This window comes from Galendromus occidentalis, unplaced genomic scaffold (genome assembly GCF_000255335.2).
Source record: "Galendromus occidentalis unplaced genomic scaffold, Mocc_1.1 scf7180000077453, whole genome shotgun sequence".
Taxonomy (NCBI): Eukaryota; Metazoa; Arthropoda; class Arachnida; order Mesostigmata; family Phytoseiidae; genus Galendromus; species Galendromus occidentalis.
The window spans coordinates 434,837-457,574 of record NW_003805441.1 but is presented as its reverse complement, the minus strand read 5'-3'; the positions used below and the strand labels follow the sequence as shown (position 1 = coordinate 457,574).

General features: G+C 50.6%; 5 protein-coding genes across 5 annotated transcripts; 2 read left to right on the top strand and 3 right to left on the bottom strand.

Moving 5' to 3' along the window:
- Positions 1–1,372: 1,372 nt before the first annotated feature.
- Positions 1,373–1,942, bottom strand: LOC108864331 (keratin-associated protein 6-2-like). The gene is made up of 2 exons (XM_018639752.1): positions 1,934–1,942; positions 1,373–1,822 (listed from the first exon to the last, which is right to left on the bottom strand). Exons 1-2 carry the CDS (start codon positions 1,940–1,942, stop codon positions 1,373–1,375), a joined length of 459 nt encoding a protein of 152 aa, XP_018495268.1.
- Positions 1,943–4,338: 2,396 nt separating this feature from the next.
- On the top strand, positions 4,339–8,313 carry LOC100902130 (probable G-protein coupled receptor B0563.6). The gene is made up of 3 exons (XM_003743916.2): positions 4,339–4,501; positions 6,513–7,598; positions 7,791–8,313. The coding sequence occupies exons 2-3, from the start codon at positions 6,645–6,647 to the stop codon at positions 7,986–7,988; spliced, it is 1,152 nt and encodes a 383-aa protein (XP_003743964.1). The 5' UTR covers positions 4,339–4,501; positions 6,513–6,644; the 3' UTR covers positions 7,989–8,313.
- Positions 8,314–9,674: 1,361 nt separating this feature from the next.
- Positions 9,675–13,501, bottom strand: LOC100908130 (uncharacterized). Its single transcript, XM_003743958.1, has 10 exons — positions 13,460–13,501; positions 12,657–12,866; positions 12,332–12,489; positions 11,915–12,207; positions 11,597–11,777; positions 11,368–11,415; positions 10,971–11,139; positions 10,396–10,581; positions 10,188–10,260; positions 9,675–10,102 (listed from the first exon to the last, which is right to left on the bottom strand). The coding sequence occupies exons 1-10, from the start codon at positions 13,499–13,501 to the stop codon at positions 9,675–9,677; spliced, it is 1,788 nt and encodes a 595-aa protein (XP_003744006.1).
- Positions 13,502–16,437: 2,936 nt separating this feature from the next.
- Positions 16,438–17,904, bottom strand: LOC100907991 (uncharacterized). Its single transcript, XM_003743957.1, has one exon. It carries the CDS (start codon positions 17,902–17,904, stop codon positions 16,438–16,440), a length of 1,467 nt encoding a protein of 488 aa, XP_003744005.1.
- Positions 17,905–21,063: 3,159 nt separating this feature from the next.
- On the top strand, positions 21,064–22,162 carry LOC100901979 (phosphomevalonate kinase). The gene has a single exon (XM_003743915.2). It carries the CDS (start codon positions 21,211–21,213, stop codon positions 21,784–21,786), a length of 576 nt encoding a protein of 191 aa, XP_003743963.1. The 5' UTR covers positions 21,064–21,210; the 3' UTR covers positions 21,787–22,162.
- Positions 22,163–22,738: the final 576 nt, after the last annotated feature.

Genomic DNA, 22,738 nt, shown 5'->3' with positions numbered 1-22,738 from the left:
TCGGTCGCGTTCGTTGCATTGTTTTCTGTTTACTGGGTTGGACTAGCTGACAGACCGTCGAGAATGACTGATAAAACGGTACCTCGACATCGATCACCGGTACTTGGGACGTGTTAGAACGAAGGTGATACGCCATTCAACCGGATATGCTCCATCTGAGACTGGCCTTTCAGAAATTTCGGCATTGTACATCCACCCTGTACGGCCGGGTCTCTCGGAACTGGATGAATAAAAACTTCTGAGCGTTACATCTACACGATACATAGTCGATTATATGGCTTTACTGAAGTTCGATCCGCTTATGGTTCCGCTGTACTGGAATCACGAGCCTGTCCATTTCGGCTGACCGATGCGTCCGGGATTACACGAAGCGCGAGAAATACTGTTATTCTCGCTATGTTCGAGTGATTAGCGTGAAGCCCAAGATCTCTCGTCAAGGCGGAACATTTTAATCGAGTTGAGACATCCAGAAGTGCGTTTCTGTTTTCGCCAATGCCCACGCAATAAATCAAAGGTTTTTCTTCTGGAGGCTCTCCAGTCTTCGAAAGACAATGATTCCTTCGGATGAGAACTAGTCGCTTAATGAAGACAGCGACGCGGCTCCGCTCAAAGGCCACCCCGAATATGACCGTCACGACGACGCGACGATGGGCTCAGCCGTCGTCGTACCAGATCCGATCCTCTCCGATCGTATTTGGAAAAAATCGGTCCGAAGTGTCGAATTCAAAATGGCTCTGCTGACCTTACATCGTTTACAACGCCCATCTGGACTCTACGGCGACAACAGCGCTTGAATAGCCCTGAGCGGTGGCCGCCGGCGGGCTAACGGATTTCTGACGAAATTCGCTTCCTTTGTCATTCACGTACAGATATATTGGTTCTGCAATTATTTCCAACAGCCGGAACATTCACTTCACTGTACAGACAGCGGGTCTTATCTGACGCTTTCTGTGGCTGGCCACAGTTCTTTTCGGGGAATCCGCTACTGTCGATCAGATGAACGATTGCATCGAACTAGGAACACTGATGGTGGGTCCACCGTGTTTTCGCTGTAGCCGAGGCGAGCAAGACGAGTGTTTCGACAAAAACCGCGCGTCCTATCAGTGATTTCGCGAAATGACCGGAATCCCCAATGACAAAATTAATTTTCGCAAAAAGCGACGAAATGCCTCTCATGAAGGAGTCGCGCTGATGTGTGGTAATGCCTCTGTCTGAAGCTCTGATAAATAATTATCAACTGACGTAGGAATCGTGGCGTTGGCTCAACCTAGCCACGCCGGAGAAACATCTGTCCAGATGACCGAGGAAAGCAAGCTTGCGCGGAAAATAAGTTTCTCCGGGGACTTCAGAGAGCCGAAAGCCGAAGCTTACTTTATTTGCGGATGAGGTACTTCCCGTTCAAGTGACCGTAGGCTGCCAACGGAGCGCCATAACCAACATTGTGACCAAGTCCGTAGCCCGGGCCGTAACCGTGTCCGAGACCGCCCGAGTATCCGAGGGCGACAGGAGCGTGGCCATAGGCGCCAACTCGAGCGGCGGCAATGCCTGGGCCGTAGGCAGGGGCATAACCGTGGTAGAGCGGAGTGACAACCTTTGCAACGATCGGTGCAGCGACAGGGACGGTTTTTGTCACCGTCGTGTACGACGATGAGAGAACCGGGGCAATCTTCGCAATCGGGGCGATTCCATGTCCACCGTAGCCGTATCCGTGAGCGTAGCCATTTCCGTATCCGAGTCCATAGGCGGGGGCAGCGTATTCGTAGGCGCCGAGTCCTCCTGCCTGGGTGCCGAGGACGGCGAAGGCGGCAACGGTGGCGAATTCCTGCGGAAAACCCATAGACCTTTATCATGATGCAAATAATTGTGGGAGAGCGGGTCTGTGGGTCTGAGAGTTTTTCGGTGTCCCTCTGTCTGCAGTTGGGACCGGACTTACGATGAACATCTCGTATCCTTTTGTCTCGAGTGATGTATGTGAGATATCCTCCACGTTATATACAGGAGTCCAACCCGCCTCTCCTCGGGAAGGATGGATCTTAATTCCACCTCTGTTCCACGGAGAGATCCAACTTCTTAGGTCCCTCCCGGACCCTTCTGTGTTGCCAACTCCAATCGATTCGTGGGCTCTCACGACATGCTTGACTACTTGACCCGCTGGCCCTCTGGCACGGGTCTTCAATAGAAGAGACTAACCATGACCACTAATGAGGATCTATTGTCCGAGTCTGCCCGGTACCGAGGAAGGAAAACTGCTGGCACCGCTCGTTGGCAGGTGAAACAAAATGCAAATACGCGCCTCGAGTCGTTAAGGAGCGCTCTTAGACCTCCGCCCCGGAGTGATTGGCTCCAACTAAGGCAATATAGCCGAAATTTCGTGCCGCCGAAAATTGGTTATTCTGTGCCTGAGGAACGTATCGAACTACGATTCCTCTCCTCCGGACTTCATCGCGACGCGACGATGCAGCCAAATACATATGTATAATGTATGTATTGTAATGTAATGTAATATGGTGATTGAGGAAGCGAGCGATTACGGATTCCGGATGGTCATGGGGATACCACCCCATTTTCACTGCCGGAGTGAGGCTTCGACACCGTACTCGTGGTCTGGAAACCATGCATTCTCCATCGACCATGGCGACTCCTCCATCGAGAGAGTGCCAGTGTATACATAGCTCCACGTCACACCGAGCAGCATCGGCTCAGATCACGAATGAGGACCCAAAGAGAAACAGTTCGTTGGCTACGCCTGGAAGTGAGCTGCGTGCGAGGAATGATGATTATAATATGATCAACAGCAAAGGCTTGAGCTCCTTTTCCCAATGCCTCCCCACGGCGCAAGCCGATCAGTGTGCGCTCCCATTCTGGGACGCCGAAGTTTGTTTGGGGTAAAACCTGCGGTAAAGACAGCCGGGTCACAAGAGTGCAGGACCTAATGACGACAATCGATTGAGGTACCGTTGCAGCTCCTCTCCGTAAAGCCTGGAGTGCGGGGGTCTTGGATTTATCTCTCATTTTGGTGTTGAAGCCGTATGGCCCGTAGGAGTAAGAGCTTGCCTGTAAGAAGAAGCCTGTACACCGAAGTGAGTCAATAAAGTCCAGTATCCCGCAGTTCACAGCGGAGCGCTCGCGACCGCGAATGTGTCGCATGGGACTAATGGAAGATCCTACTTCCCCGAACGTCCCGTTACCCAGGATCTGGAGACTGTCTTCTCTCTATTTACATTCGAGATATTCACATTCGCTGGGTGAGGAGAAAGACTGCTCAGTCAGACTCAGTCCACATGCTCCGGTCGGATCAGAGTCCTGGACCCGAACTCTTTCCTCAATCTTCGAATACGTCGCAATTCACGTGGACTCACCCCATCAACCACGGAAAATGCTCGACCTTGTGGCCGGCCCACCGAGTTCCTCCCGCCCTCTCGAACCTGTTCTCCGCTCATTAAGAGCGAGTCATGTCGTCCCCGACGGTCAGGAGGGAACTCACGGACGGAACCCTTAGCGCTCGCCGAGCTCCAGCTCACTTCCCCACATCGTTCTCGTCACCTCCTCGAGCAGTTCGCGATGGACCGCGAGCACGAGCGCGCTTGCGACGTAAATTCCGAATCGCCGGTGAGTAGGTAGTCGCGTAGGCGGGATAACGCGCGCGCGCGCGGAAAAACAGACGGAACGTCTGGCTGGATAGCGGACCTTAATCGTTCTAGCAGCCACTAAGGCACTCTCGTTGGCGAGTCGCGTAGCTAGTCACAGTTGCTGGAAGTCGCAGTCAGGCGAAAGACCTAGTTCGCACTCCGCTAACGACTCTCATCGGTAGCGGGCTGTAGTCACATCGCCTCTCCGGAAACCATCCGTGTGTGTCGTGTTCTGTGCGTCTTCGAGTGATGACTCCGGAGCGATCCCATCACTAACACGGTAATCAACTCGAAGAATACAATTCGATTTCGGAAGATTTGCCTGACCCACGGTCGAGAGGGAGTTGTCAAGGATACACCCACCGCTTGACAACTTGAACCGGTCCGACACTCCGATCATGCTCCGTTGAGCTTTTTTCTCCGATGATCCTCTTCCGATTGTCCTAAATATCCATCCGACCCAGGGATAGACTTTTGCGATGGAGTAGCCTTTGGTCAGTGATGTTTCTTATGCCGAATCGCGAATATGCACGGATACAATGGTTAAGCTTGGCAGACTCTCTGGCAGCTCTCGCTACCCAGCGTAGATGGAACGAAGAGACGAGCCCAGTCTCCGACTGACGCGTGAGAGCGACTGACTGATCATATCATTCGATATGATTCTTTAGACTTTCACGGCTGTCTACCGCGCTTCTCTTTTTTTCGAGAGCGCAGATGTCGCGGTATCAAAGGGTTGAGCCAGAAGCCCTTAGAGAAGCCGGACAGGGTTTTTATGTTCGTTCAGTTGACACTTGATTGCTTCGAAGCTGGAAAGCTCTGGACACACTAACAGAGACGGTAGGGCGGCTGTGAACCCGACCGACCACAAACGAGTAAGTCTCTCCCACCCTAGTCAATATCCTCCGAGGAAACACGAGGATGGAGACGCATTGGGCGTTGTGCGGTGCCTTCGATTTTTTGTGGAGGAGAACTCGAGCTCGTCGCTATCGTTGTCTCCGGAGACACGGCTCTCGTGATCCATTCGGACGTTGGGCTGGAACTCGTTCGACCGAGCAACACCTAGAGCTTAAGGGTTCGCTCGGAGCGATTCGTAATCGAATCGAAACTAGATTTTGGAGTTCTCATTGCGCAGAACGCGTTTGTCGTCAGCGCTGCTGCTGACACAGATTTTTTGGTGAGCGACCACTTGTGGCTACAATTCGAAGTTGGAGTGAAATTCGCCAGTCAGTTACGACGGTGCGCAACTTTGTTTTCATTACTATTGCTTGAATAAGGAAGTGAGTCTGTGAATGATTGTGTAACATTCGAATGTCCGGACGAAATATCTTGATGATGGTTCTCAGGATGGATGACTCTGAAATGGTGATCTCGAAGAGGAAAGCGATCAATCGCGGGCTGTCTTCTGCTGTCGACACCCCTTCTTCTCGAGTCCTCCGCTTAGCTTCAGCAAACTCGTTTGATATCGTTCCGCCTGCTCCTCGGGCTCGGACTTGCGAAGCGCAGAGTCCGATCGCGCTTTCACGCTCTCCGACAGCAACCAGCTCGCTTGACCTGATATGTTTGATGCATGCCAGATGTGAATCGGAAATCTAGCGACATGACACTCGAGCCGCTTCACAACTCACTCTAGCCCAACGTCTGAGGGAAATAATTGAATTGCATTCAGGAATACTCCGCATCGAGCTGTCCCTGCTGCAGTCGGGGGCGAGAAAATGCGCCCGGCGGAACAGGTATTCGATCCTGGATTTGATCTGATTGTTTCGCCGAATCCGATGCTGCTCACAATAGGCTATCCACGAGCTTAGAGGGATTTCATTTTCCAATTAGAGCCTTAGAAGAGATACACGACCCTTCGGAGCTTATCATAAGGAATGGAGAAATTGGATGAGTCGCGAGTATTCGAGATTTCATGGAATGGCTTCAAATATGCAGCTCTGTTGATCGGGTGGTCCAGCTCGTTCAAGGTGTAAGGCGAGTGAAAACTAGCCCGGACCCAGGGTCAAAGAGTTGGTAAGGTTGGCTGCCGCTATATTCGCAACCTGTTGTGGGTCTCGAAAGTTTCAAGAGTTTCGGCCATTTTGTAAATATACATACGTCGGAAACAACCACGAAGGCAACCGAGTCCTTCCCGCAAGTCTGAGGCGCTCAGGTAATTGGGAGATTTCGACCGCCGACGCCGTGGATTCTCATTTCCTCGCACTCGCAAGTCATCGTTCTGATGCACAAAAAAATACGCCGAGTGAGCATTTCATCGACCTTGCGTGGCTGTCTCTGCTTCCACCAATAACAGATGTGCTCCTAGCAGATCCGTCGATCGCGAATGATATGTGTGAATCCGATCCGAACTCGTTCTGACCCTCTGCAGATGACATCATACACACTCGGGAGAGTTCGTATGTTATAGGGAATTGAGCGAAAAATTTTAATTTCCACGGGAGATACTGATCAGACAGGTCTGGCGGGCAAGCACCGCATCCGACTAGAACGACAGCCGCTCATCCTCCCGATGGTCGATCTCTGCGAATGTTCTTCCTATTTTTTGCGTTGATCGATGACCTCCAGAGCATCCGCGTGTTCATCTGCAGTCACTCGGAGCGTCATGAGAAATCTCGAGACGATCGAGCGTTTCTCTCGATTTTTCTTCCCTGACGTGTCGAAAGATCTGTCTACTGGAAAGGGTTGGGCTCGAACAGCCTCTCAACTAGAGACCGCGTTCGGCGAAATATGTACTTTATCCAGTAAATCCCCTTTGATCATTGCTCCTGGCTGACCGAAAAGCCCCAAGCTGCAGACAACGCCTCAATGAGCGCTCATCAACTTTCGACAGCGACCGAACCGTCCGGAACGGCTGAGGCAACACTCTAACACCTGCGTCACTTACAGTTGCAAATCGTGCCGCGATCTGTCGGACGCCTCCTGTGCGCGTCGAGTACGCAGATTGACGGACCACTGGAGAAACGATGACGTCGGGACGCCGTTCGGTGCAAGGACGGATGCGATCCCCCACCTTGATTAATGTGTCGACCTCATGAATATCAGACCGGAGTGATGAGCTCCCAATCTCGTTGGACGTTCGACTCGGCGAGTCTCTGTCCGTCGGTCGAGGATCCGACCTCCTTCGAATTGGAAGCCAGAAGCGGACAACAGTCGTTTCACGAACTCCAAGAACGATTGGCTACGGTGAAATTTCTTGCGTACGGAGTCGTTGCGATCTTCATCATCGTTCTGGGCTTCATCGGTAACGTGATAAACCTGATCGTGTTGACACGGCCCAACCTCAAAGGAGTAACTTATGTCTATCTCACGTGGTTGGCAACGTTCGACCTACTGTCTCTGATTTTCGCCCTGTTTTCGGTTTTGAGACTTCACGGAATACAACCAAAGAGCTACACGGCTGCATTCTTCTACGCCCACCTGGAAATGCCTCTTGTGAACTCAGCCATGACCAGCAGCATCTACATCGTTCTAGCCGTGACTCTCGATCGATACTGGTCCGTCTGTCTGCCGTGCCGTTACAAAGACATCCACACAGAAAGATGCGCGCATCGCGCGATCTTCATGTCGTTTCTTCTGCCACTGATCCTCTATATACCGGTGGCGTTCCAAAAAGAACCCACTCGAATCATCAATCCGTACAATGGCCAAGAGGAGTGGGTCCCGTGTGACAGACCCGCGGTGGCACAGCACCCAATCTATCGCTTGTATCTCATAATGAAAGAAGTGATCGTGCGCTTCGGTCCCGTCATAGCGATCGCTGTGCTGAACACAACAATAATTCTCACGTTCAGAAAACTGCAAAAGAAGCGAAAGAGTCTGATGGGCTCGTCCGAAAGTCGGCGCTTCGCTGAAGAGCGGCGTTTGGTGATTCTCCTGGCGTCGATTGTCATCATGTTCTGTGTTTGTATGACTCCGGCCGCGATAAACACTCTCCTCAACGGTGACCGCCTCGATAATAATTACACCTATCAGGTAAGTCTAACATTCTTCGAGGTCCAGAGGCAGCGGGGACGCTAATTCTAGAAGCATCGTTCCCGGTGACAACCTATCGGTTCACGGGAATCCGTGTCTCGTTTGGAGAGCCCGATGTCTCGAGAATGACTCGTTGAGACAAGTTGTCACTCAAGCCAGCTGACTCTCGGTCACATCTGACTCATGTTTCAGGTGTTCCGGGCATTCGCGAACGACATGGAGATCACCAATTTCGCCACGAATTTCTACGTGTACTGCCTGTGTTCGACGGAAATCCGGAAAACATTCATCCGTGTGTTCATTGATCCGTTGAGTTTGCCGTTCTGCTGGCTGGCAGCCCCCCTTCCAGCAGAACAACCCCTAGTCAGGATATCGCATCCATGGCGATGACACCCAGCGGCAGCAAAGCCTACGAAACTCAAACTCTGTAAAGGAAGAATCATTGTTGAAAAATCGAAGATCTTGTAGAGAAGTCGACGCGTGGAAGTCGAGGCATGCAGATGAGCTCGTCGGGAGAGACCCCTGTTCTCGATGAGCTTTTGGTGGAAGCTCAGTCTTCGACGAATCTTTCCCGAATCTTTGCTGTGGTCAAGGTCCTCGGAAGCCGGCGTTGAAATTTCGTGTTTGTATAAACGTCATCGATCAACCATGACCGCACTCGTGGCGTACAACGAGTATCTTGTATGATTTACCGCAGATTCGAGATGTTGTGCAGCGACAGCGAATAAATGTACATACGTCACGCCCTGATTACCTTTGTCGTCTTCTCAAGCTCCCGTCTAGTCCCCGGCGCTGAAGGAGCTGGGGGCTAATGTGTTAGAATGTTTTCGAATGAGGTGAAAGATCATCCTTCTCGGGGACGCCTTCAACGACGTGTCGACATACTGAGAGCCCTTCTCTCGAATCTTCCAAAGTCTTTCCCCGTGTCGATCGCACCGAATGCCGCATCTCGTCGTTCAGTAGCTCATTCGATATACGGTACATCCAAAGCTGATGCGCCTCGCATCCGAAATTAACCGCGGGAAGATCTCGAGGCTTGCAGAGATTCTCTTAGACATATTCTCCAAGAGTTCTGACATCGGCATCGGGTGTATGCGTCGTTCACTGTACGAGTCAGGAGACCAGGTACGACGAGGAGGGGGGGGGGTATCGGTGACCTTTTACCCCGGGCCCAGAGTTTCCAGAAGGGCCCCTAGCTCAGGCTTCAATAGCTTCGTCAGAGCCCTGAATTTTTCCCCTTTCCAAGAAATGCATGTAAAGGAAACTGCTGCTCTGATCAATTCGTTCCATCACTTCTCTAGTGACACATCACAGACCATGATCGGAAGGGGCTCATGTCCGAATTCCCTCCCGAGCCCAGAATTTCTCTCTGCGGCCCTGCAGGAGACCACCCGTCTTGCCTTCGCCGTCTTTTTCGGCGACTTTCAGAGTCCTCGTACACATGAGAGATTTCATCACGGAGTCGCTTTATCTTTCTTTTCCACCATTTCCACAAATATACAAACATCTGAATAACCCATTCAACAAATATAACGTTGAATTACAGTAAGCTTACCAAGCCTCCAAGAGGGTCGAGAACAAGTTATGACATTTTACAAGTGAAATTCGGTGGCCGGTAGCTTCGCGACCTTTGTCACACAATTTTGCATATGCACACGATGACGGCAACCGGGGATTCAGCGATCGTCTCTCGGATACGATCAGCTCTGGTTGGGAACGCACGACCGACAACCCTTGGTCGCGAGTCCCACTTTGGGATAAATAACCTTATTTTTTACATTAAAGGAAAGGAGAGTCGGCCTCGACTCTCTTTAGACGATGGGAGAATCATTCGGATTACTCCCACATCGTTTCAAAGAGGCACTCTCACACGAATCAATAAATAATATAAGGTAGATAGTCTGGTCGCTCTAGGGAGCCACAGAATCGGCTCAGAGAGTCTAGAGTCTAGACAATCCATAATTTCTTTACATCACAATTTGGATGGTCAACTGAGAACGGTGGGGGGGGGGGGGACGACCACTCATTATCGAAAGAAAGCTCTTTCCACAATTCAACGAAAACTCCGAGCCTTCGCTATGACGGGCGGAGGTTCTGGGACTCTGTCGCGGCAGGACTCAAGGGCTGATCGGGACAATCGTCCAGCGGTATTTCAGCAGCGAGCTTGAAACCGTCACTCAAGAGAAGAACGCTGTCATTCCCGATTTCCACATTTCGCGTATTGCACAGCTGTAGTAACGCAACGAAATTTCTTGACACCTGCTCGGGTTTCCTATGACGGAGAATTTCCCCCATGGAGACCTTTTCTCCCACTTTCATGTCCTGAATTATAGTTCGCGCAGTGTCTCGCAGATCGAATTTCGGTTTCTCGTCCAATCTCTGCAGTATCGGTCTTATTTTCTCCGTCCACGTTTGATATCGATCGTCTGCCTCCTCCTGCTGTCGGGTGGGAGTGGAGTCGTCTACGGGTGAAAGCTCTGTGACGCCTTTCGAGAATTCAGATTCTGAAAGAGAGCAGGTTGAAGGCAAATACATTCGGATCGTCAGCGATAAAGGCTCGATTCTTCGGCATGATTCACTGATACGGACCTTTGGTTTCGCTCATGATGTCCGCGACCTCATCATCTGTGTCATCGGGTGGACCAAGATCCCAATCGGGAGCCTGCAAGGGAAAACCACAAGAGTTGGACCGGCGTGAAGCGTCGACCGTAGAAATTCAGCTTCCACGAGGCATCGGCATCGTGTTCTCGGGGCATTTTTCTCTCGAGCGCTGTCTCTGTTCGAGCAGCAAACTCACGTGAGAAGGCGTCGCAGACGATGGTCTCGGGGAATTCAAAACATCTTCAGAAGGCGCCAGGGGCTGCGATTCTTCTACATTTTCACCATGTGCGGTGCCATCTCCATGAATCGTGCAGTTTTCGAGGAGTGGGGCTTCTGCTTCGAAGTCCAGTTTTGCCCGCTTCGATTTGTTAATCTTAGGATCCTGTAAACAAACTCACCTTATTCATACAATGCGACTCGATATGACGTCTTCCGAGAAAACCTCTGGAAGCCCGCAACAAGGAAGAAGAGGGCTCTGGGAGCTCCTTTTCTGACCTTGCGATCGATGCCATCCCGGAGGTTTTCCTCCAGGTGGAGCGGGAAAGTTGAGGCCAGGGAGCACTTCTGGATTCAGCACTCCCGCGGCCAAGGCCTTCATCGACTTCCCAAGAATCATCACTTTCCATTCCGATCGTTGCCGAAGCATTCCATGCTCCGAGAACGCTGCAGCCGGAAATAGCGGAGACGTGCATTCCTATGTACTCCATGCACTGATCACGTCATGAATGGATTCGACCCCTAAGACTTCCGAGCAACGCATTGGCGCCTCACCTTCGAAGATTTCTTGGCCTTCCTTTTCCGCTTCGAAGCGGAGCTGTCTGGTTTCCTTTTTCCAGTTATGAATTCCGATAGAGTCATCGCTGCGGGAAGCTTTCTCGCACTACGCTTCGGTCGTGTGTTTGGATCCAACATCGGCGTGAAGGGGGTGTTGATCAAAGTCCTTGAATACGTACGCAATCTTGTCAATGCACATGCTCCAGATAAACGTGAAATCTCATGATCCCACTCCCAAGCTCGGCCTACATGCTCCATGGGCAGCTTCATTTAGATGCTGACGAATTTTGGAGTATGATCAGGAAAAGCGAAACAAGAAGATCGAGGAAGATATGTCTCTACAGAAAGAAGTAGACGATCTGGAGAAAATCAAGGATACTTCCGAGACTCTTACATGGATACAGAGGTGTCGGGTCTCGATGGTCCTGGCGATGGAGGCATCCTGCGGATCGAGAGATTCGTCATAGTCAGAAACACTTGGGATGATTCGACAGCGAGAGCGCCCCGCGATGGCAGAGCTCTTCGGGTGCCGATTGGCAACACCCTTTGCGTAGGGTCTCTCGGAATTCCTGCGCGGGTCGCGGAGCCCGGATGAAAATTTGATCAGGACCGAGGAAACTCACTCATAGGCATGGTCCGGATGCGGAGCAGGGGTGGAACACATATCATGTGCAAATAAGTTTTCCGCGAACCCGTTTCCGACGGCGCAGTCTGGTTCCGACAAATTGGAGTCGTCGAGCATCGGTGCGTCATCAAGGTCTGCATCTGATTCAACATCGGCAATTTTTGGGTTCGCCAGAAAAACTGAAAGTGAAATTCCGAGAGACTGATTAATGATCGAGGAGGTACCGCAGGGCTAACCCGTGTGAGGATTCATCGCTTGGGAAATCGCTCGGCACGGGATCCTGTGAGGCTTCCCGCATCAGACACTAGGGACCCACCCGCATGATCGTCGGCTTCGTCGCCAGCCTTCGATGTTTTTTGAAGTTGTTTAGCGAGATCGATCGGCATTCCTTGTCGATTTATCGGCCAGTTGACTCGAAAGTCTGCTTTCCGACCCATAACATCTCCTTTCGTGTCTCGAAGGAATACATGGTTGCATATTGGGGGCATTAACAGCATCGGCAGAATCGGAGGCAATCGTACGGTCTTGGGTAGATCGAAGTTCACTACACGTTGAGATTCAGGTAGAATTGTTATCTCTTCTTTTGACACCCGCTTGAATTCTTCCAATCTGAGAAGGAATGTCTCTTAGAATGGGCCCGACAAGTCTCGATGATTGTTGATTATGCCGATCTCATCATTCGTCAGGGAGTTCAAGATCAGACGAGGGTCCGACAGTAGAACCCAGGACCTACTTCGGCCAGAGCTGTTTGTGGCGCTTATTGCATTTCTTCTGTTCAACATCCGCCTCTGGCTTTTCCAAAACTAGCTCGACAGAGCTGGCCGTTCTCACTAACGCGTCGAGGAGCATCTCCAAATAATCAACTTTGCGCGAGTAAACTTCCCGGCTGGACTGTAAGGCGAATTTGTGAACTCGTCATTGCCGCATTATACGCATCGTACGCCATTGCATCATTGTACGCATTCAAAACGCAGCTTGCGAAATGCCCATTCGGGGATTAATGAGACGTCGCTACCGGCCTCCTCATCTCTCCGGACCCGTGACTGTCTCACACTGACCTGCAGAATGAGTCCAGCATGAAAGTAATTAACGCGATCCGACACAGCCTGCTTGAGTCTTTCGACATACTGGATAAGGGAATCCAGTTTCACCTGGAAGTTCTGGGTGAGGTCTCTAAGGGGTTTGATGTCTCCAGAGTATGCGGCCTCTATGTATTTTAGAGAGCTCGCATGCTCGTCCTCGGGACTGGTGCATCGCTCCGACGATAGCTGGAAAAGAGAGAATTCAAAGTTTTATTCCATAGCATGCGAAACCTTTTCTTGTCGAGCGGGGACGCCTTCTCCGACCGCCCAGAGGTACACGTCCGTACTAGGGGCTCATCCGATGAGTTTCTTAAGTGTTTGCTCCCGATTTTAGGTAATTGGCTAGTGATCTAGTTTCTAGTTCGATCTGTGAATGGCAAATGGATCCGAAGACCAACACTTCGTGACATTCCCGAAATTTCCATCATGAATAACGACTCTTGACCCATCTATCAAGCTGTCTGAGCCCCCGCGATTCTGCTCTATTCTGCTTAATGCCACGAAATACGCTATTCCACTAGAACATCCTGCGGTTGGTGCGGCTGTCAGACGTTGGCGCCAAACGGAGCAGCTGAGACCCGATTTGTTTTGTTATGGAATGCTTCGCTCAAAATCGAACGACTTCTGCGATTTTTATTCTGGAACTTCGCCGCCAGCACCCTGTTTTCCGCTCCAACCTATGCACAGATGAGTAAGGGATCGGGATATATTAAGCAACAACGAAGCCAAAATGGCGAGTATGAAGATCCCTTCATACTAGGTCAATGTGAGAAACTCACCCGCTTGGCTCGAGCCCGGCTTATGCCTCGGATTTTCGGCATGACGAGTGCGAACTCGTACGAAGGGAAAAAAGCCTACGTCAAATCAGTTTTCGCATAATTAACATCGAGCGAGAACGGCAACCCCATTAGAACACTACACGAACGTTTCGGGTGGCATAAGAGCAGACGACAACGCGCGGAAGTAAAATGGCGCCAACTACGCAGTCTGTGTGTGTGTACAGAAATTCAAAACAAGGAGAGAGGGACCTTCATTTTCCCGATATCGAAGAAGAGACGGCTGATGTGAGGCTCTATGTTTACCACATTTTCACCAGTTTCAGACTTCCTCGCAAGCGGCCTGCGTGGATAGCGGTGCCGGAAGGAAGAAGTCGGAGAACATTGAAGTTGACTCACGTCGGCGGAATCTCCCGAGGGAGCCGATTCTCCTGGCTAGATTTGGGTTCTTCGCAAGGTTCAAAGAGTCGTTCGAAAAGAAGGCAATCGACTGCATGTCAGTCCCATCTTCATGTGCTTGGGGAGAGTGGGAGGGAAACGATCCCTTCCGAGGAGTCTCTGTATGAATTCGATTCACGCAATCTCAATGCATTCACTATTCCTCGGATTCTTCAGGAACGGTGGTTCCGATCCCGATTCTGTTGAGCTTATTAGAAAGGCAGACTTTTTTCTCGCAAAACTTATATATTGAAATTCCTCCATGACTCCTGGGAGCCGAGATATCATCAATGGAAGGCCGAGGTCGTGAAATCCTGCAATGACCCAACATATACTTCGAGTAGCTGACTACCTGATGTAGCTCCTCCACGCTCTTTACTTCCCGCGGGCTCATCGCCATGATTTGGCGTTGCGCGGCGCATATGTGCCTCGTTGGCACGATCTGAGCGGCAACTGGCCTTCGAGGACCTCCTCAACATACCTTCTCCGCTTCGCCATCAGAGCGGCCATCGGAGCCTACTCTGGATCATTTCGGAGCGTTTTGATCCGATTCCCTCTCGCCGAGTAGACTGTGATCGCCAATCCGTCATTTTCCGGCACGGTGCGCCCCGATTTGAGCGCAGCTCCAATTGTGGCGTAGATCCAATTTTAGCGTACCCAGTTCGAGCGCGATCAATTTGCGCGCGATCAATTTGAGCGCGATCAATTTGAGTGCGATCAAGTTGAGCGCAGTCGATCTGAGCGCAGTTCCGCCTCGAGCGCACTCTGGTTGACCATGAAGCATGACTGTGAGACTGCGAGCGTCAGGCGATTCGAAAGCAGTTCAACGGTACATGGTAACTCGATGTTGGGCAAATCGATGCCATGACCTTCTTTGAGGCGCTGCTTCCCGAGGGTTGTTCGGCTATGAACCCAATTGAGGCTCTACTGAGGTTGGGGTGCCCGGCGCCCTAACCTAGGCCCGCCTCCACGCATTCTGAATGGGGTTCAATTCACTCACAGTGACTCAGTCAGTTTCCAAGACTGCTCGCTACCGCTCGCCCGGGCACCAACCCAACCTAACCGATCGCCACGATGCATCTGCTTTCGGAACCATTGTACACGGACTCCCAAAGCTAGACGACGGTTCCCGAACCGTGTCGTGCTCGATCATTTTTTCCTTTAACACCTTCAGCACCAACTCTTGCTTTGCCCGGGATAGAGAATAGGGTTTCCTGCATACCGGAGTAGGATCGCTCAAAACGAATGGGACAGCGAATTTCCTCGCTAGCTCCGGATAGGGACTCTGAGATATCGCTCCCGGGGAATATTTTTGTATATCCCCCATACTTCGGATTTCGAACGACTCGAAAGGATGCTTGACACGAGCTTCCGCTCTCAACGAAATCCTCTCCTCATAATTGCACCAGAAAGATATCGTGTCATCATGATGCAAATTGATCTTGAATTCTTTCATGGCATTGCGGGAGAGAAGCATTTTATACCTGGCACCTTCAACGACCAGGAAACGAAGCGTTTTCGCCTCATTACCCGCTCGAATCTGCATGTCACACCATTCCGAAAATTTCCGCGCACTCCTGCGGTAGTCCTCGACCTCGATGCTGTGCCCAATACGGGTCTTGCGTTCCCCAACCGTCTTCGGATTCACAGTCGAAACCGAGGCACCGGAGTCCACCACTGCCTGTACGATCCGATTGCCATCCACAGTTACCGCGACCCCAGGCAACTTCGAGCTGGTCGCGAGAATTGTTCCTTTCGACGAATCGGGGCATCCAAAGCTTGCCGTGATATCCGCTCTCAAGCAGGATGGTTGTCACATACGAGCGAGCCGTATGGTGATCGAGTCGGGGAAGCCAGCTAATTAATTGAAATGTGTATATGACTACTAGTACATGCATCATAGTAGTATGCATCATTCTTTTGGAGAATAAATTCGCGCCACAGAGAGGGTTACGCGGAACAGAGTTCAGGAGAGGAGGGAAGAGAGATAACAACATTGCAAGTTGCTCCTCGGTCCGGTCGTTCCCAAGAACCGGAAAACTCGAAAAGGGATTTTGTTCATTCAAGCCCTGCGTGTCACACCCTCTCCGAAGCGCATCTGTGAAACCGAACTTCAGTGTCTTCATTAGAGCTTAGAAGTTCAGGCATTTAAAAAACGGCAAAATAGGCACTGAAAATAGGCGAAATAGGCATTCGAAATAGACAGAATAGGCGATGGTTAAGGCAGAGTAGGCAAAATATAGGCGAAATAGGCGGAAATCAGGCAGAAAAGGCATTCGATCTTGCAGAAGAGGCATTCGATATAGGCGCTGTTTAGGAAGAGGAGGCTCGCGAAACAGTGGGGAACTTCGGCAAAGTATAGGCGAAACGGGAATCGGAAGTATGATCAGAGGACAGGATAGACATCAGGGATCCCGACGAGAGCATTCGGAGAACATTCGTATTGGGAAAACTGGAATCGCGAATCTTTTCAGATTATAGGAAGACTCTCGTTTATTCCCTCGTGACCGCACATATTAGTATTGATCATCGTTACGGATCGATTAAGAGTCCCGTCCGAAATTGTTACACATCGTGATCAAATGGAATTTCGCGTTTTCAACTGTCAGAGAGTGTCTCCGATCTGATAGGAGGTTTTTATAAGTCGAGAATGACCTTTCGACATCTACACTCACTATCGGAGCGTATCTGAAACTTGCTAGCTCCTCTATCGAGAAATCCGTCAAGCTGATATGGCCGCCCTGGTGCGAACTCTCGATCTCGCACATGATGCTCAAACCCGGATTTGAATGTAGGATTCGTTGGAACTTCTCTTTTATCGGAGACGCTCTTGACCCAGCGATGGCTCCAACGCAACGCTCTATGTCTCTAAGCAAGGACACCGTATCGTGGAGTGGCTGCGACGTGTCCTCGAGCATTTTGATGAATACCGGGAAATTCGCGAAGTTAGTTGCAATAAACGCCAAATCCGACGGGAGTCTGGAGTCGCGCATGATGTTTTGGGATTCAGCAATCGCTACCGCTCCCGAGCTGTCGAGCTGGTTGACGACCTCACGAACGACTTCGAAGTGCGTTGCATAATATAGGGCCGCCGTGAGCCAGGTCCCCCAGCGAGTAATCACTGGCTCTGGAGGTAGGGCTACGTTTGGAGCAATGGATCGGAAGGTGTGAATTCTGGCTGGAGCTTTCAGAAACACTTTCTTGACGTTCGCGATGAGGCTGTCCACTCTCGGAAACAGGCCGCGGATCTCCTCACACAGTCGGTGAATACCATGAGCGAGGCACGTAACATGAATTAGCTTCGGAAATAGAACCCTGAGAGCCTCCCCGGCTTTTTTCATATAGGAAGCAGCGTCGCTGACGCAGAGCAACACCCGGTCGTGGTGCACGCCGTCAGGCCATAAGATAACAAGAGCATTCATGAATGCTTGCGCAACGGTCGTATGGTTAGTTCTGTCCACGATCTCGGAATTGATCAGGAACGGAAACGACGGCCTCTGTGCATTGAGACAACCGATGACGGTGTTCACGACGAATTGACCCTTCACATCAGTGGTCTCATCAATTGAGATCCAGATCCTGTCTTGTCCGATGGAAGACCTGATCTTCTCGATGGTTTCTTGATAAAGCTTAACGAGATACGTCTTCCGCAAGGTCGTGTGATTGGGAACCTCATTCTTGCAGTACTTTTGCATGAAGTTTGCGAATGACGAGTGCTGGACTTTGAAGAGGGGAATGTTGGATTCGACCATCATTCGGCACAGATCGAAGCTAAAGCCGCTCTCTCTTTGTGATAGACTCAATGACAAACTTCGTTCTTCGATGAGACTCTGCCTGGCTTCGAGACGACGCGCGTGTCCCGAGCCGTTGATGTGCTGCTGCACGTAGTACTTCTTTGTCGCGTTAACGGGTTTCCCGCACACTTCACATGTCAAGACTTCTCCATCGGTGCTGAAGCAGTCGGGTCCGAAATCAGTGACATATTGCACTTCAACAGCACTTCTCGGCATTTCGGGTAGGAGTGGATTCTTCTAATTGCTTCTGACACTCAGCGTACTCGGTCAACGTCGGGAGCCGAATGATCAATGATTTAGAAAATCAGACGGGGAACTCGATGTGTCGCATTGGGCTGGCGTGGAAAACAAGGAATGTGACAGCATATTCCCTAGACTCTAGAGTGATTCTCGATGGAGTTCTCGACTCGAATATCTGCATCCGAGTGGGTAATTCTGAATTGGCTCGAATTTCCGAGCTGAGATAGACGAACGTCCGAAGATGGGATCACTTCTGTCCGGGCGAGGCTGCCTCAGAGAGGAGTTTTCACGGATGTGAATTATGACAAATTGACAGCAGCGAGATAGGAGCCTTCGAGTCGATACACGACATTTCCAGCCGGAATGGACCTCTGAGCAGGACGGAATGATATCAGGCGAAAAAATATGTCCCAGGCAGCAAAAATAGGCATTCTGAGCAGAAAAAGAGACATTTCAGGCACGAATAGGCATCTTAGGCCCGAATAGGCATTTCAGGCCAAGAAAAGGCCTCTCAGGCCAAGAAAAGGCACATCAGGCTCTTCAGGCACCTCAGGCGTTATAGGCATTTCGGGCATATTGCCTGAGTTTCGAAGCTCTGGTCTTCATTCATCGTAGTTTCGAGGGGTCGATCCGTTACAATGGTGACGAATTGTGGACCACTCTGGAAAAATCACCCGAAATGGAGCTCAGTACTCTTGTCAGGAGTAAGCTTCCGAAAAAGACAACGGAAGATATGATTTCTGCAGGGGAACTTCGTGTGAATGTCCCGTCCGCCGAGATTCTAAGAATCCTGGATGGCATCCCTCAGGGAGGGGGTTGTTCTGAAGGCTCAGGTGACGTGACACAAACTTCGAGATCTACTAAGGATTCTACCGGACCCACCAACGTGTCCAACGAGGATAGGTTTCCAGATAAATTACAGCAATTCGCGAAGCTCTTGGTCAAAGAGATTGTCGCAGCAGGTTCGCTCCAGCGAGTTAAAGCAAGACCTCCCGTCAATGGGCCGTAATTTGAAGAATCTCATATCTTCCCGAGGCGCGGCATCAGAGTCCTGTCGGCGTGCATGCTTCCGCTGCATGCTTCCGACTAGAGCCTCCAATATCAGAAAGGGCATCCACTGAGCATCTATGAACTTTGAATCGCTGACGACGACCACTATGAAAGCCTTTCCATTCCGAGGTTCACCGAAGTCTAGATGCACCCTGGACCATGGCCGTCGGCGGAAAAGCCTAAGAGATACTTTAAGAGGGGCGGATTTGGAGACACCGATGACAAGCTTCGACACAACTTCCGATGTCTGCTGTCATACCCGGCTAGGAGAATAGCGAATGAGCGAGAGCTTTCATCTTCCGAATACCGGGATGGGTCTTTTGCAGTTTTTATAGGATGACTCCTCTGAGGGAGGCTGGGACCACCGCCCGCTCCCCAGACAGAACAACGCCTTTCGAACAGCGCAAAGCATCGGCAAGAACCGCGAAAGGACGCAACAGGATCTTCCTTGTCGGCAGACGACCAACTGAATTTCGAACGTTTCACTACTTTGGAAAGAACCGGATCTGCGGAAAGGACTGAAAATTATTATCATTGATATTGCCCCTACTTATCGAGAGCCATTATCAGACGCGAGCCCAGCTTTTTCCCTGGGATGGGCCTCGTGGAGTTTGGGTTGGGGGGCAAGACCTGAAAATGATGTCGCGCGTCTCCGCGGCCTATTCCTTAGCATAGGGTACGAAAAACTTGGGGGGGGGGGCATAGCCACTTCGGCCCCTTCCACTGGGTACGCTACTGGTCATGATTCTTGATCACGGTGAGCCGGGCCTGATGCTGGACTCATCAAAGATCTGAGCAATTGACGTCCCTGAGTCAGTATGCCATTCTGCACGCATGAGAGCTTCTAAACATGATATTCTGTAACTCGAGGAGCAGAAATCCGGGCATCAATCGCTTGTTGTTCGACTCTTCGTCATGGTCTGTATTAGAGCTCTCAACGAATGCGATTACACTGTTCCCCATAAAGCGACATGCTCATGAATTTCGCGTCGGAGATGATCTGTCTGTGTCTTTGCCTCTTTGAGTTGTCAAAAACCCCCGTTCTATCGGCAACACGATTCGGCCGAAGCTATCGACAAAGTGGACAATATTCGTATTAGGTCACACAGGCCGAATCGCAATGTCCGTAGGGTGGAATTTCCCCCGCAGCGATTCAGTGGGGGAAAACTTCATTCTCTGCCAGGCCGCAAATATTCTCCAAGGTATGCCGCCGATTTATCGTCGCCCGATGGATTGAAGATCACAGTTGAAGCGCGACTCTCGCTGAAATTACCGCCTCTTGCCAAGCGGGGAAGAAGTCAGAGATCATCGGAACCGTTCGCTCCGGTCGATGTAGACTGTGGAGGAATGCCTCGGTGAATTGCTACTCCGCTTTAAGTTCCATTTCTCGAGGGAGAACTTTCCAAACAGTACAGCCGTGAGAGCCGGAATTCACATCTCTTAAACCGTGACACCGGCCTCCGTCGAGCGCTTTTTCGTAGAGGTCCTGTGGAGTTCATTCGAACGATGTCAGACCGGTAGCGAATCTCGAGTGAACACATGGGAGTTCTCGTGACGTCGAACGCGATCGAAAACTTCATGCAGTTCATCGTGTACCCGACTTCCGATCTGGTAATGAGTGCTCTGGACTTCTCTATAGAGTACTTCGTACTTGACGGTATACAGAGATCTCTAGACGACCGAGTCATTGTTTTGAACAGTGATCGAACGTATTTCGCGCGTATTGTGCGGACCGGTCGGACGTGTAGAAACTGCGTACACTGCCGCACACTCTGGTCAGATGGAGAGTGAAGCGCACATGGAGCAACGTTCATTCGACTTCTGGGAACAGTCGCAGGATTTCTATTTCAATCCGTCAGAGAAGCTCCACGATCAATTCTCTAAAAAGGCTCAGAGTTCTCAAACTCGCATCCAGCTTCTGAATTGAAATCATATACCACGGAATGATTATGACCGCAGTCCACGTGCCTGCCTCGCTCCAATGATTCCATACCAAGATGAAGTTCCTTCCTTTCAGCCGATCTCAGCCATGCGTGGTGGTGGTGCGCGAGCGGTTCGTGGAGCAGATGATGTTTTCTGGCGAGGAGGAAGGTTATGAACTTTCGCGGAAAGTCATCAATAGGGAAGCGCCTAACGCTCAATACAACGTCAGCAAATGTTCCCGATTCTCCTCAACCGTACATCACATGATTGCCAGGCGTTCAAAGTTCGCGGACCGTTCCCTTGGTCGCAATGACGGCTCCGAAGCTCGTGCTGGTGTTCAGCGGCAAGCGAAAATCTGGGAAAGATCATCTCACAGATGTACTGCTCAGATCAGCTCCGGAGAGCTCAGCGGTCATCATCAGACTCTCTGGACCGTTGAAGGAAGCTTACGCCAAAGAGCACGGGCTCGACTTCTCACGGCTCCTGGATGCCTCAGAGTACAAAGAAAAGTATCGCTCCGATATGGTCGCGTGGGGTGAGAAACAACGCCAGATAAACCCGGCGTTCTTCTGTGAATTGGCCGTAGAAAAGTATCAGGCTGACAAAGTCCCCATCTGGATCGTGAGCGATGCCAGGCGACCGACCGACATCGAGTATTTTGTGAAAAAATTTCCTGGACGAACCGCGCTTTGTAGAATCGTCGCAGACGATTCTGTGCGGAGACAGCGAGGCTGGGAGTATGTCAGTGGAGTAGATGACCAGGAGACTGAGTGCGCTCTGGATGAGTACATAAGTTGGGATATAATTTTGAACAACGACGGCGAGATGCCTCTTGAGAAGCTCCTGAAGCCCTGTCTCGATCTCATTAGGCAAGCTGTAGAGTAACCAATTGATAGACGGATAATCGAAAGGCAACGACGGTATCACTCACAGAGTGTAAGTCTCCGTATCCATGCAATTTTGAGAGAGATTCTTGGAGAGATACATATACATGTTAATTTGTACCTTTCCGTTCTAAATACATACCGTACCTCCAGTCATGGCGATTATTACGTTTGGAAAAAATCTTTTGATAATGATCGAGGGTCGACTCATACTGGTAAGAATGTACGCCCTGTGAGGAGTGAGCCGAATCCCACTCTTAATCAGCTATAGGTCCGACTCATGATGGAGAAGCCTTCGTCTTCAGTGATTAGACTTCTCACGGGAATAGGAGGATGTAGTTCGTCAGACGCGTGGGTTTCCCATCGGGAGTTCTTCGTCTGGTCCGCGCACATCGAACGAGAAAAAGAGGAACTCGACGACGGGGTGCAACCAAAACTGCCGCTCCTCGGAGAACCCATTTTTGTCGATATGTAATTAATTACTAATTATGTAAATCGCGGGATTCTAATGTAACGAGATGATAGTAATATACTAATTTGCGAGAATAGATTTCCGCTGGTGTTTGTTTGGGAGTAATTTTTACCGGTATGAAGATGAATAAATTGAGTACAGCGTCTCAATCTATTCATGGTCTTGAGTTCTGGACCCCCAAGCTCACATGAGACGAGCAATTACTAATCGTAAGAGAAATTGTTTCAATGAGACAATTTGTTCTCATTTATTGACTTCAATCAGGCACAGAACACTTTCCCGTGGTAGCCGTGACCGTAACCGAGGCCGTATCCTCCAACCTTCCTGTAACCGATTCCTACTCCGTGTTGGATCTTGGCTTTTATTAGACGAAGCCGACGAAGGGAACGGGACGCAACGGGGCCGCGTTTTTTGCTTCTCCGTAAAACTCATACGGATTCCCGCCGTTAGACTTTTCTGGCCAGAAAACCAGAGTGGAAGG

Bases quoted from the DNA above. Each gene is read 5' to 3' on its own strand.
- LOC100908130 (XM_003743958.1), bottom strand. From the start codon at position 13,501: ATGCCGAAAATCCGAGGCATAAGCCGGGCTCGAGCCAAGCGG. The intron at 12,490-12,656 runs GTCAGTGTGAGA...TTCGCCTTACAG, and splicing joins ATGCTGGACTCATTCTGCAG to TCCAGCCGGGAAGTTTACTC. The intron at 11,140-11,367 runs GTAAGAGTCTCG...TACGTATTCAAG, and splicing joins CCCGACACCTCTGTATCCAT to GACTTTGATCAACACCCCCT.
- LOC100907991 (XM_003743957.1), bottom strand. From the start codon at position 17,904: ATGCCGAGAAGTGCTGTTGAAGTGCAATATGTCACTGATTTCGGACCC.
- LOC100902130 (XM_003743916.2), top strand. From the start codon at position 6,645: ATGTGTCGACCTCATGAATATCAGACCGGAGTGATGAGCTCCCAATCT. The intron at 7,599-7,790 runs GTAAGTCTAACA...CTCATGTTTCAG, and splicing joins ATAATAATTACACCTATCAG to GTGTTCCGGGCATTCGCGAA.
- LOC100901979 (XM_003743915.2), top strand. From the start codon at position 21,211: ATGACGGCTCCGAAGCTCGTGCTGGTGTTCAGCGGCAAGCGAAAATCT.